Genomic DNA, 13,530 nt, shown 5'->3' on the forward strand with positions numbered 1-13,530 from the left:
TGAGCAAGGAGAAGTTTACATGTGCTGCATGTCACTAGCGACAGAAAAAGCAGCAAAACAGCAACAAAATACAGAGAGCGGCAGTTGAGCGCCAAATGGGCGAGGAGAGCGTCCGTACGCCAAATATCTGCACTCCTGCAGGGCTACAAAGACAATCGGATGCACCGACGGGACTACTCGCCCGCCTTCACAACTGAATTGGTGCTTATGCATCACTCCTCGACTGCCTCACATCGACTCGTCTTTATGGTGAATGGTACAACATGCAAAACTATATGACGAGGGCTGAAATCCCGCGATGCGCCGCGTTCTCTCCCCGATGAGCCTCACATACGGCTTCCTTTTTTTTCGCCGTCTTCGAGGGCTTCCAGCAAACTGCGCGCGCCAGAGAACGAGTGGATGTTCATCTTCTGTCCGGCTAAGAGGCATACGGAGAAACGTTGATTTCTGCCATAGGACGGTGGCTCCCGCCAGAGCACTACCCCCCCCTCCCGCCCACTCCTCCTCTCCATGGGAAGGTAAGTGGCCATTGAAAATGCAAACGGCGTCACGGGCGCTAAAAGCCAAAAAAAAGCCAAAAAGAAAAAAGGGGAAGCATACAAGAGGAGGAAAAAAAGAGAGAGAATGACAAGAGTGTCGTCGTCGCGATTCTCTCAATCGGCACGGACAGACAGTGTGAATCGGCGCACACGCGTCGTGGGAAGCGAGACACGACATGCCCTTCTGGATTCCTTCTCTGCTCACGTTTCCATAAGAAGAATATACATCCTCCCCCTCCGCTCTCCTCTCCTCTCCGCCTCTGTACCTCAAACAAAACGATAGAAAACAAAAGTTGCCCTCCCCCCTTCACTGTTGAGGTGTTATTAGGACATTGTCAAAGCAAGTCACTCAATGAGGGTGGGACGGCGAGGAGAAGGCAGAGGACTGCGTGTGAGCCCGGAAAGGGACGCACGAGCGCGGGGACGAGAAGAAGAACAAAAAGAGAAGCCACATCACCAACATCAGCATCAAACCAACACACACGGGCAGGTGGGGAGACAGGTAAGTAACATGAGGGAGAACCCCAACAGAAAAAAAAGAAAAAACAGGGAAAAAACGAAAGATATCAGCGGACCACATCACGGCACGTGATCTGTGAAAACCAAAGGCCGAAGCTACATGTTCCCATAGAAAGGGCGGCAGAAACGGTGGAGGCGGAAAAGGGACTGGGAGGGGGACGGGGATGGGCCAAGGGCGAAAACGATGGTGGCGGGTGTCGGCTGGTGCGCAGTGCAAGAGAGCGAGCGCGTCAACTCCGTTGTCCGCATTCTTCTTCAGTGACCCGATGCGAGCTCTACGGAAAAGGCAAAGAGCACCAAAGGGTGCCTACTGGTCGCCCTCCGCGCTCTGACGCTGCACTCACAACAACCAGCAGTACTTATGGAAGTGTGCTGTATCCTGCAAGGGACTCTGGGCACGAATAACAACAAAAAAAACAAGCAGACAATAGACGTTGGCGTAGCCGTACCCTCTCCCTTCCGCGGCCACCCCACGCCCCTCAACACTGCAGAAAGGATCCGAGCGAAGTAGGACTGCGAAAGCGCATCAACCACTGCTCTTCCGCGCTTCACCTATGAGGTCCCCACGCAGGCGGCGAGCGATTTCGACGGTCACCGATTGCGCTGTGCCGGTGGCTGCCAATGCTGCGGAAGACGACGTGGTCGTCGAAGGGCTGTTGTTTTGCAGGAACGTGTTGAGCTGCTCTTGACGTGAGGCACGGTTGCAGGCAAGGAGCTTTTCACGCTGCTCTCGCATGTACTGGGCGCGCTTTTCAAGCTCCTCCTTCGTGGGTGCCGGCGTCGGCGCCGAGGTTGCCGAGACGGCGGCGCCGTGGGCCTGATGCGCCGGTGCGCTGGGTGCGGATTTCGAGACGCTTGCAGTCAGCGTGGACGGAATCGCAGGCAAGGCAGCCTGGCGCTGACCAATGGAGGGCAATGCAGGTACACTGACCGGCGCGGCCACAGGTGCGGACGGCGCAGCGGCAACTTGCGGCGCCGGGACAGGACAAGACGATTCAGGCGAGTTGAAATCCGCGTTCTGTGGCTCGGCCTCGTCACACCCGTTCTGCCCCTTCGCCGGTATTGCGTGGTCACGAATCTGCTGAAATTGCAATTCCTTCTGCTTGTTAATGCGTTCGATGTGCTCTTGTCGGCCGTGCACATCTTCGGAGTGGCTCTGAGCGGACTGTGCCTGCAGGGCAGCCTGCAACTGCCCTTTCTCACGGTTTGCCTTGTGTTCGAGAGCAGCCAGTTGCAGATCTGTTTCCTCCTGTATGCACGCCTCGTTGTAGGCCTGCACCTGCTGCTGTGCAGTGCCATCCTGCAACGACACTTCGATGGCGCGCCGCAGCGCATCGTCCTCGTTCACGTCGCCGTTGACGTCGATGGCGCGCTGCACGCGAGCCGTGGCCTGGGTTTCCTTCTTGAGCACCTCCGCTGACGTCTGTGCACCGCCGTCCACGCGCACCCCATCTGAAGAGAGAGCAGCGTTTGCCAGAATGTCAAGCTCCAAGTTGCGCTTCACCATCATTTCGTGAAAGTGCGAGAAGTTGTCCGCATTGAGGATCTGCTTCAACAATTCCTTCGCAGCTTTTTGTTCAGGCCGATCCTCGGACGTCTGCTCATCCACCGCGAGGGAGCTCTGCAGGGCCTCCACGGCTGTCTCCATCGACACCCCCAGCTCCATCAAGAAACACGTCAGTAAGGAGTCGATCAGCTTCTTGAATTTGTTGTGCACGACCGTGTACTCCAACTGCATCTCTGACTCGTTACTGAAGATGCAGCAGTTATCGTCGACAAAGTTGTCGATCGGCGTCAGCCATATCGGCGACGCGGAAAACTGGACGAGAGCCTCCGTGATCCATCGGCTCTCCGCCATGGTGAGCGACACGATGTGTATACCGGCCTCCAAGTGCACTCAGTACCACCACGGTGGTCACCTCAAAACCGCTGCACGGCACCACACGCCGATCGGAAGTTCTTTTCGATATGAGCGAGAAGACAGGCGAACGGAGGAAGACACACTAGCGCGCCTACTCTCCAGTCCAGCTCAGGCAAAGTTGTCGCTGACAACACACAACGCTCTGCGGCTTCCCTGCTGAGAAATTCGCACGAAACCACAGCACACGTGCGCAGCGTCTCACGTACACGCGAAGCCGAGCTCACCGCGTTCGTGTAGGACGAAAATATCGAGGTGGCGACTGACGAAGGTGAGTCTGGCGGGCCGTGTGGACGTGCGAGCAGTCGACAGACGAGCCAGAATAGTGAAACGCAAAGAACAACAAAAGACGCAAGAGAGCGGGGGAGCGGAAGAAATAAACGCGTGATGAGTTGGTCGGGAGTGTACGTCACCGGCACAAGAGAAGCAGCGGGGGAGGGGAGAGGGGGAGCGAAGAATGCGTCACACCGCGTGAGGGAAAGATGGAAAGGAGGATCAAGGGAAAGAGTGGGAAAGCGAGGACACCGGCAAAATTCGAAATACGTGCGAAGAAAAAGGGACTTTGAGCTGTCTCGCTGTGCAGTGTGTGTCTCTGTGTGCGTATGCACTTCAAGGATGATTCTTGTACAGGTTTCGGTGGTGACAGAAACGCACGAAATGCAGGCGATATCGGATTGCCGAAGAAACAGCGGAAGACGGGCTGCACAACTCTCTACACATACAGAAGGCAACAAACAACAACGCCAGCAGCAGAGATAAAAAGAAGGGTGCGGGACGAGTTGTGATAGCATTGAACGGCGTCGAGGGAAGGGTGGGTTGGGTTGCAGGTGCGCTATAAGGGAGTCAGCACGGGGGAATGCCGCATCTACCACCTGCTCTTCTACACGCATGACAGCCAGCAGCTTGTTTTTCCCATCACCACATCGGCCGTCACTCTTTTTTTCGTTTTTGTTTCGCTGCTCCATGCGCTCGCTCGCTCGTGTGTGTGTGTGTGTGTGTGTGTGTCTGTGAAGAGCCAATTGACAGGCAAGGGTGGCTACTCGTGTGTTCGGGGAAGAAGGAAGCCATTTCAGCCACAGGAGCGCCACAATTGGATGAGATGGAAGAAAAAAAAGCGTGGTCCGATATGCCGACGCCCCTGACCCCTCACAAAATTTCCACCCCCTCCCGACACACATACACCAACCTTACACGCCCGTGTCTGTTCGTATGTATGCGCTAAGTAGGGTGATATGTGCACACTGCCGGAGCACACAGTGAAGACACTCACACGCGCATGACGGTGGGTGACAGAGAGTCAGGTACGAGGGAGTGGAGCGAGGAGGGAAACGGTCAGTATGGGGCTAGAAACAAGAAAAGTACGAAAAACGCACGCCCACACAATGCCAGCGTGTGTTACCTCACCGACCCCCGGAAAAATAAAAACATCACAACACTAATGGCCCCGCATGAGAACCTTAGCGAGATCCAGTTTTCGTTTCTTGCTCCTCAGTGTCGCCAGCCGCTAGGCCGTGACGACGTCGTCATCGCCGTCGTCAGAAACTGCATCTGCTTCTGACTCATCGCACACATCTGCCAACTCAGGAGTGTCCGCCAAGACGGTGATGTTGCTCTCCCATCTCGAGAAGCAGTCTGCCAAGGATGCACTGCAATGCGTGCACCTCTCCTGGACGTCTATCGGCGTATCACGAAAGCACCTCGGACACGTCGCCGTTGTGCAAAGTGATTCGAGGCGTCGCCGTGCACCGCACTCGTGGCACTCCGTCACACGCGAGCGATTAAAAAGACCACACTCGCACTTCCACCTGGATGGATAATGCGTCGCTGTTGGTGCCCGTTGTGTGTTGCACTTGGGGCAGTGCGTGCGGACAGGAATTTCCCCGCCCGAAAAGACGGGTGTTGTGCACACGTCGCACAGCCACACCTCTCCCCGTAGGTCAAATTGCCGTATCACGTGGCACTCCTCGCAGCGCAACGCGTTTCGAGTGCGGTGGCCGTGGCCGCAGGCATCGCACATCCACTCCACATCACGCAGACGAGCGCGGCAGCGGTAACACGCCGTCTTCTCAAAGTGGTTCGGGGCGCTGCACACACCGCATTCGATGCTCGTGTTCGGCTCGCTGTTGTCCGAGACAGAGGTACCTCTGTCCGCCGTCGTGCACGGTGTGCGTGGCAGACCGCACTGCAAACACACCGCGTCGGCGGCCTCGTTACGCCACTCGCACTCGTGGCATCTCCACGGACAAACACTCTCCCGTTGCTCATTGCACCCCAGGCACACACTACGGTCGTTGCGGTTGGTGCTGCAGCAGTGATCACACAACCAGTACCCATACGGCACCTCCCGTCTGTGCCCACAGCACTCGTGCTGCGTCACGCACAGCAGCTTCCTGCAATATGGGCATTGCCAGTCTCCTTCCGCAGTCACCGGCATAATCATCACACCACCTGCGTCTTTGAGCGCCGCAGGATCGCCGGAGAAGGCGGGCGACGTCACCTCTGTGCTTGGCGAGGTGGCGGAGGCCCGCATCGCAGCGAGCTCTTTCTTACTCCTGAGCCGCATGGCATCGTGTGATTCGAGGCAAATGTCGCAGAACATGACGTTGCGGCGGTGCGCCACGTTGCAGGTGAAGCACCACCACGCGTTGTCGGGAAGTTTCGCCGCCACCCGAGGCCGTTCCTCGTCCTCGCGCATCGGTGAGGATGATAGCGATGGCGACAGCTCGGCGGGCTCTTCAGTGTCATGGCGCAACCGCCTCGCTGCCGTTGCGGTCCCTGAAGTACGGGCGGCTTCCAAAAGCTCGGTCGCCTGGACGACGGTCTTCGAACGCAGCATCCCTGCAGAGTCAGGAACAAGTGCCACGTTCATCGTGTTACCAAGTGCGCTCTCTGAAAGCGGTGGTGTTGGCATAGTCCCCTCCTCCGCGTCAGGACTCTTCTCCCTCGCTAACAGAAGCGATTCCATGGGTGCCATGCAGGTGGCGCATAGCTCCCACCGGACGTCATTCCAGCCGTGACAGGCCGTGCATCGCACAACAGAGTTCGAGTATTTCTGCCGTCGTTCATGACCGCAGCCACGGCACTTCACAGCAAAGACGCTGTTTTGCAGGCCTGGTTCGCAGCAATGGCATATCCACATCAATGGGCGGTCCGCGAAGCATGAGGGGCATTGTGACGCTGCCCGAGGGCAGAAACAGTCGCAGGCCGGGCACACCCAATCCTGGACACCGCCAAAAGGCGTGCGGCACTGGACACAAATGAACTTTTCCCGCTGCGCCCTGGCGCCACCGGCTCGGTCCTTGTTTGGCTGCGCGGAAGCGCCGGTTTGACAATTGGTGTGGGAGCAATTCTGGCATACCCACGCAGTGGGCACGACGGCGACGTGGCGCAATGGCGGGAACGCAGACCGGTACGACGTCACCGCTGACGCCTCACACTTGCGGCACGTCGCCAAAGACGAGATCAGTGGGTTGTAGGTGTGGCAGGCAGAACATAACCACTCCAGCACACACAGCATGTCATCGCCGCGCGCCCTTTGACGGATGGTGGCAAACGGCTCCGCCGCTGCATTTTGTGCCCGTGAATCGGTGACAGATGCGGCTGCTGCGTCGACCCGCACAGGCAACCCGGAAGCCTCTCGGCCCCCGAGACCCTCTTGTATGTGTGTTGACATTTCTGAACGAGGCGCCACTACAGGAGCCGTTTGCGGACGCCAGCTGCCCAGAGCCTGCACCTCCATGGCGAGTGTGCCGCCGGCGCCTCCTTCGGTGGCAGGAGTCTCGCATTGTGACGGGTGGCAGCTTCTGCTCTCCGTGCCGGCAGCTGTGCTGTGCGCTTGTTCGTCGCTGCCCGCCACATCATCGCAGCTCTTAGCGAGCGACGATGTAGATGCGGGGTGAAAGGCATCCTGTATCAACATGCGAACAAGCATGTCCTCCTGCGCCGGTGACTGATGCACACTTTCACTGGACGGTCTTGAGGTGTAGTCGCGATTCCATCGCGACCGAACGGGAAGAGTCTGAAGGCGATGGCGGCGAAGGAGAGGCGGGATCGCTGGTGCTGCTCTCAAGGTGGCCCGCAGAAGCGCTGCGTGTTGGCACACCGACTGAGCAGTCCGCATCGCTGCAGCAAACAGCAGGTGGATAGGTCTACCTGTCTCTCTCCCTTCTTTCTCTGCGCCAAGCGAAGTGGGTCGCTTTCAGAGCAGAAAGCGTATGCGCATGTATCGCTGGTCCACAGGCGCACCACGCGATTCCTACGGCAGTGGAGACAACGGGCCGGGGTCCGGCATGGCCACACGCGGTGATCATCGAAGGAGTCGGTACAGAAGGGGAGGGGAAGAGCGAGTCGAGAAGATAAATACGCAACGCCTTTCGCGTCAGAAAGGGGCGGGAGGGCGGAGCAAAGAAGTAGGGGTGCATCCCATCTGTCACTAGAACCCCTTGTTACGTCAGTGAGCAAAGCGGGGGAGCGAGAACGTCACTGTTCATGTGGGCATACACACACACACACGGATAGAGACATCTTTCGCGTGTTCTTGACCTGATGCGCATTGTCAAACATAACACAACAGTGAGCCCCAAGCATGTACATGACTATGAAGTGCACCGTACTGCATGCTACCAGAGTCCTGCCCTTGCAGCTACGATCAACGACAATGGCGTTGGTTTGATGTGGCACTGCCGTTTCCTTGTTTGCCACCTCAGCCTTGCAGAAGGGTGTGGCCCCTTCGAGCCTCAACAAAGCACCACAGATGCCCACAGGGACGCGCACGTACCCAGAAAAGCATTTTGGCCGTAACACAGGCCATGCCTCTCTCTTCCTCTGAGCCCAGTACTACGCGCCTCACATCGCAGCGTCGCCTTGTGCCTGCTGACTTCGTAAAAGGACGGTGGTGTATGGCGTAGAGGGGGCGTCGGACACGAAGCCCACGTTCCGGGGTGTTGGTATGCGACATTGCCCGCTCTGTGTAGACCCCCTCTCCCACGTCTTGAGTACATGCCCAGAACACAAACACGAAGGAGAAGCTTCAACCGCCCCACTGTCCTAGCGTTGCTTGCCTTCGTCTGCCACGCTACAGGCGCAGAGACGTGATCGACCACGCGCGGTGGTGGAGGTGGTTTAGTGGGAGGAGCGAATCTGCATGCGTTCGCGTTGCCTGCGCTCTGCTTCCACGGGCAGGGTGGGGTGATGGGGAGAGAGCAGCCGGAGGGGTCTGAAGAGCTTGTCCGTTACAAATCGAATACACACCAACGAGCGTCCCCCAAGACACTCTCCATAAGGCCGCTGCCGCCGTGCGTTTTGCCATCATATCGTGTCCTCCTCTCCCTCCTTCCACCCCACCGCCCCACCCCCAACCCTGGGTCAGCGGCGACGACGACGGACAAGTCTCTTCGTGACTGGAAAGTCAAAAGTGGCTCTGCGGAGTGTCGGTAGTGCAGCCGCGTCATCCGACTCTCATCGGGGGGAGGGGAGGGGGGCAGCAATACTGCACATCGCAACATGCGGACACATAGACACAGAAGAGTGCATGACGAGGACCCCTTTCCTACAGCTTCACAGGCTTGCGTACACTGCTGCCTCGAGAGGCGGACAGGGCATGTTTGCGAGCACCGCAGCGGTAGCACTCGAGGCGATTCCTGAAGTTCTTTGAGTAGCACTTCGCGCACAACCACTCTCCCGTTGACTTCCACGACGGGTTCCCAGTTCCCTCGGCAGGGTTCGTGTTCGCGCCTTCCTGGAAGCCCTCGCGCTCGTATTGGGGCGTCCCCGCCTGGCTAGACCATTCCTGTGCCCGCTCCGAGGCACGGCCACACTTCCAGCAGTCGTGGCGCGTGCGGAAGTTGCTCGTCTGGCAGTAGGCGCACATCCAGTTATTGTCCTGCACTGGTGCAGCGACGGCGGCGGCGCCAGAACTGTCCGGCCCTCCCCAGCCTGCTGCGCTAACCGGGTCGGCAAACCCTTCATCTGATACGGCGGGACGCGGCGAAGTGCACTGGAAACACTCGGTGCGACGAGAAAAGTTCAAGGCGTTGCACGTCGAGCAGTACCACTCCCCACGAGTCCTATTCCCTTGCGGAACGTAACCTCCAACATGGTCACCGCCGCCTCGTTCTACTTCGCGAAGCGTCTTTGGCTCCGCAACCGGGCGATCTATGCCGCAGCCGCGACAAGTCTTGTCATAAATGCTTGTCGTCCCCTGACACGCACGGCAGGTCCAGCAAACCGGAATGCGGTTTTTGCAGTAGAAACAACGCGAGCGTGCCAGGTGGTTCAAGGATGCACATAGCGGGCACTCCCACTCCGCGGGAGTAATGTGCGTACCACACTTTAAACAGCTCTCTTCGTCGCCGGGGTTAATGTGGCCACAGCTGGAGTTGCGGCACATCCAGTCAAACCCGGGCGGACCTTCCGGCGCCGCCGCCCCCTCCAATACTATCCGCAAGGCTGGGTTGAGTTTTCTTCGCTGATGCAGCGGTGAATGCCGCGTTTCCGGTACACCTCCGGCAACAAAAGGCGCCACAGCTGGAAGCTTGAGCGCACGTCCCGTAATCGGCGCCTCGCTGCCGGGGTGAATTGCTCGCAGCGATGGATCCAAGGCCTCCGCCCCTTCCAGCGGATTCGCAAACTGCTGATCGGCCTCCGTGTACGAAACGGAGTCGAAGTGCTCCTGCTGCTGCTGCAGCAACACGGCTTTCTCCGTTGCGCGGCGCAGGATCTCCTCCTCTGCAACGCTGTGTGGTGCCATATCGTATCCACAGAATCCGCAGCAACTGTTGTCCTCTATCTCGTCTATGCGATTGTTTTCGTGACACACAGCACACATCCAGAACTCCTTGCTCTTGTCGCTCGCGTCCGCGCATTTCTTGCACTTCCGCACACCGGCGTAGTTGATAGTACTGCAACCCACGCACTTCCAGCCAAGCAGCTGGGGCTTCTCTGTTCCGCAAGACTCGCACTCTTTGCGTGCTCCTTGGTTCACGGCGCGGCAGGACTCCTTCGCGCACATCCACGGGCGCAGACTCCTCGACTTCCACGACTGTCGCAGCGGTAGCGTCAGCGTTGTGTAGGGACGCGCTGAATCCGCCAGCGCAGACCCTGCACCACAACCTCGGGAAAAGTGGGAGGAGCACCATGAAGCAACCAAACTGACACGCCGCAAGGGCGTCCAGGGATGGCAAAAAGCCGCTACTAGCACCACTCGATGTGGCATGGTACAGACTGCGGAACGCATCTTCAGTTTCTTCTAGTTTTTTTTTGAGCCGCGTAAAGGCGGCACGCGGGATGCCCGAGCCGGAAACCCATATTTCGTAGAAGAGAAGGGAAAAGGGACCGAAAAGAGGGTTGCGAGGGCATGTGGGGTAGAGACGAGTGTGCGTCTGTGTGGCAGAGGGCGGGGCCACGGCACAAAGCGATGCTCTACGCCGCCAACCTAATCAAGAAAGCTGCCTGGGTGGCCTATGCACACACACGCAATGAGCATTTTGGCGAGCTAGTGAGAGTGCAACCCTGCGAGCCCCCCCCAACGCAAACGGGGGTATGGCGGACACAGTGTGATGCCCCACATCCAGTGGACGTGCTCCTTCTTCCCCTTCACCTCCCCGGCTGCTGCGCAACGGAGGAGGCTCCAGTTGTTCCTGGTACTGCGAGACGGAGAAAACTGGAACGGGTAGTGGAAACTTCAAGGACCGGGGATAGGACACCGAATGCCACTGCCGGCACGCCTGACGCACTTATGTTCCTTTTTTTTCCTTCGCCCTGCTGAGTCATGAGCGGCTTCATCTGCCTTTTTCTTTCCTTTGAGGTGAGGGTCACGGAGAGCTCTCGAACGTGCGGAGGACGACGGGAAAGGAAGCTATATGCACGGTGTATATCAGCCGAACGTGCTAGCCCAGCTTGGGCCGTCAGCTGCGGGACGAAACCGCAAGGGCCGAACAGAGCGACGTGCAGGTGCAATAAGAGTGGAAGATCAAAAATTGGGCGAAAAGCACTTCGTCCGTTCTCTTCGTGAGACGCGCTAGTCTGTCGCTGTGCCCCACTGCCGCAGACGACACACACACACAAGCACATCCTAAGCTCCTCGGATGTGCACACGTCAGCACCTTGTGCGCACACTCGAGTGATGCCGGAAAGGCGCACCTATGAGACGACAGCCGCTCTGGCGTTGCCGACAAACGCTGGTGGAGGCAACCTGCGCATTCTCGCTGCCTCCCTTCCGTTTTCGAGCATCCATTGTGAATTCTCCTTGCGTTTCCTCATTAAGGTGTGTACCTTTATATATATAGGCATAACCTCTTTTACAGGTACGTTTGCTCCGGTGTTTCTCCTTTTTTCTTCACTTATGTTTAGCACATCGCCCCACCAAAAAACAGTTGCCGGTGTGGATCCGTAGGTGTCTACATGCGCTTGTGAGGCGAAAAGGTGGGCCAAGAAGGGAGCGGGGGGGGGGGGTGAACGCACACGTCTACTCACCCTGCCCCCTCTCTTCCTTGTTCTTCGCTTTGTTGGCTTTCCAAGAGTAGCCGCAGCGAGAGCGTACAGGCGCGCTCAGGGACGCGCCTGTGGGGACACCCAAAAAAACGCTTGCTTGAGTTCCTCTCGTCAAGGACAACGCCGACTTCGGAAAGAACACGAGGGCCATCATTGGAGAGCAAGAGCGCTGACAATCGCACCCGCTAAGCGGCATGGCATCATGCACACACACACATCGGCGCGAAACACCCGCAGAGCAGCACCACACTGAGCGTTCCGTGGTTGATGGAGACAACACCTAAGGATAATAAAAGGACGACGACGACCTCTTTGTGTGCGTTGTCTGCGTGCGCGTGCGTCTCTGTCGCTGATGTTCGCGTCTGTAGGTCTCCTTTCTGTCTGCCGTCGCTCAAGCCTCTTTCTTTTTTTTTCGCTGCACCCGACTCTCTTTGTGGTTTCGTAACTCCTGGAGGTGGGGGAAGGGCGGTGGCGGCAGAGCGTGAGTCCTGGCCAGCAATGGGAGTCGATGCGCCACACTCCTTCCGCCCGCTCACTGTCAGCAGCGGCAGCGGCAAACAAAAAAAAAGACCGGCAAGAAAACGGAAACAGCAGAGAGCACGCGACATGGCGCATGCTCGGGACACAGGTAGAGTGCGGGGTTGATGGAAGCAGCGGTGCGTGCGAATCGGCTCGAGCGACAGACAGGCACAGAAAGGGACACCGGCGAGTCGCTGTGGTCAGCACAAGATCGCTGAGACGGAGAGGGGCGTGCGGTAGAGGAGCAGGGAGAACAGGGAGTACAAACCACAAGGCAGTGCGTCGCTCAGCCCTTCACGACTCAAGGGGGCAAGTGGTGCGCTGTACATGTAGCCCGCCACGTTCCTTCCAGCGTCACGCACGTCGAAAACGACACACAAGCGCTGAGCTGCATGCTACGCCGCAGCTAACTTCCCAACGCCCTCGCCCCTCTTCGACTGTTGCCACATGTCCCCTTTTGATCCTGCCGCAACGCTCGCTGCACGCCTCATGGCACCGCATTTCGCTGCCTGGCACTCGTCCGCCCCTTTGAGACAATCGCTGTTCGCTGATTGAAAACGAGTGCAAGGAATTCAAGTTGCGCAAAGATACGCTCCCCCTTAAATCTTGTTCCAGGCGACGATATCCATCGACTGCACCTCCTCCTCGAAGCCCATGATCATCTCCTCCAGGTCGTCGCCGGACACCTTGTCGTCCTCAATGACGATGAGCTGCTGCAGCTTCTTCACGCCAAACGCAACGGGCACCAGCTTGTGGTCACCCCAGATCAGGCCGTCGCGCTGGATCGCGTGCAGCTTCTTCGCGAGCGCCCCCAGGTCGATCGTGTCGTCCCACGCCTTGACATCGAACAGGATCGACGACTTCGCAATCACCTCCTTCTTCGCCTTCTTCTTCTCCGCGTCCTTGGCCTTCTTCGCCTCCAGCGCTGCCTTCTCCTCCTCCGTCGTCTCCCCGAACAGGTCGATGTCGTCGTCGTCCTCCGCGGCAGCGGCAGGCGCTGGGGCGGTGGCCTTGGCGGGCTCAGTAGCCTTCTTCTCGGAGCCGGCGTTGAGCATCTCATCGCGCTCGGCCTGGTAGTAGGAGGCCATGCGGGCCACCCACTGGATCACGTTCGGGTGATTGCCGAACATCTCGCTGAAGATGCGGGCATCCTCGGAGCTAGGGGAGAAGCCCGCCACGAACGGCTGCGCGTTCAGACGGCCGTTGACTTCTTTGAGGGTGGACATGCTGTTTGAATGCGTTAAAAACGGAAAATAAGAAGAACAACCGCGTAGAGAAAGGGCTACGGAGCGGAGTGGTGATAAGCGAGGGAGAGAAAGAAAAAGTCGAGAGAGAGACTGTCGTCAGCGTTTTTTTTTCACCGCATTCGGAGCACCGTCGCGGGGGAGTGGGGCACCAAGGGAAGACACGTACCGTTTGACGGCGTATGAGGGGAAAGATAGTGGGCGTGATTCGGATCGTCAAACGACATTGATGCATGTTGCACGCGTGATAGGTGGTGGGGCATAGGACGATGTTTTTTTTTTTGGGGGGGGGGCGAGGCAC

At 58.1% G+C, this 13,530-nt stretch overlaps 4 protein-coding genes across 4 annotated transcripts; all 4 read right to left on the bottom strand.

Moving 5' to 3' along the window:
• Positions 1-1,584: 1,584 nt before the first annotated feature.
• Positions 1,585-2,916, bottom strand: LMXM_36_1400 (conserved hypothetical protein; the record flags this gene model as incomplete). The annotated part of the gene is made up of 1 exon (XM_003874435.1): positions 1,585-2,916. The coding sequence occupies one exon, from the start codon at positions 2,914-2,916 to the stop codon at positions 1,585-1,587; it is 1,332 nt and encodes a 443-aa protein (XP_003874484.1).
• Positions 2,917-4,480: 1,564 nt separating this feature from the next.
• LMXM_36_1410 (conserved hypothetical protein) lies at positions 4,481-7,096 on the bottom strand (the record flags this gene model as incomplete). Its single annotated transcript, XM_003874436.1, has 1 exon — positions 4,481-7,096. The coding sequence occupies one exon, from the start codon at positions 7,094-7,096 to the stop codon at positions 4,481-4,483; it is 2,616 nt and encodes an 871-aa protein (XP_003874485.1).
• Positions 7,097-8,524: 1,428 nt separating this feature from the next.
• On the bottom strand, positions 8,525-10,210 carry LMXM_36_1420 (conserved hypothetical protein; the record flags this gene model as incomplete). Its single annotated transcript, XM_003874437.1, has 1 exon — positions 8,525-10,210. The coding sequence occupies one exon, from the start codon at positions 10,208-10,210 to the stop codon at positions 8,525-8,527; it is 1,686 nt and encodes a 561-aa protein (XP_003874486.1).
• A 2,374-nt stretch (positions 10,211-12,584) lies between these two features.
• On the bottom strand, positions 12,585-13,211 carry LMXM_36_1430 (putative translation elongation factor 1-beta; the record flags this gene model as incomplete). Its single annotated transcript, XM_003874438.1, has 1 exon — positions 12,585-13,211. One exon carries the CDS (start codon positions 13,209-13,211, stop codon positions 12,585-12,587), a length of 627 nt encoding a protein of 208 aa, XP_003874487.1.
• Between the last annotated feature and the right edge of the window lie 319 nt (positions 13,212-13,530).

The sequence above is a fragment of the Leishmania mexicana genome, chromosome 20 (genome assembly GCF_000234665.1).
Source record: "Leishmania mexicana MHOM/GT/2001/U1103 complete genome, chromosome 20".
In the NCBI taxonomy this organism is placed as follows: Eukaryota; Euglenozoa; class Kinetoplastea; order Trypanosomatida; family Trypanosomatidae; genus Leishmania; species Leishmania mexicana.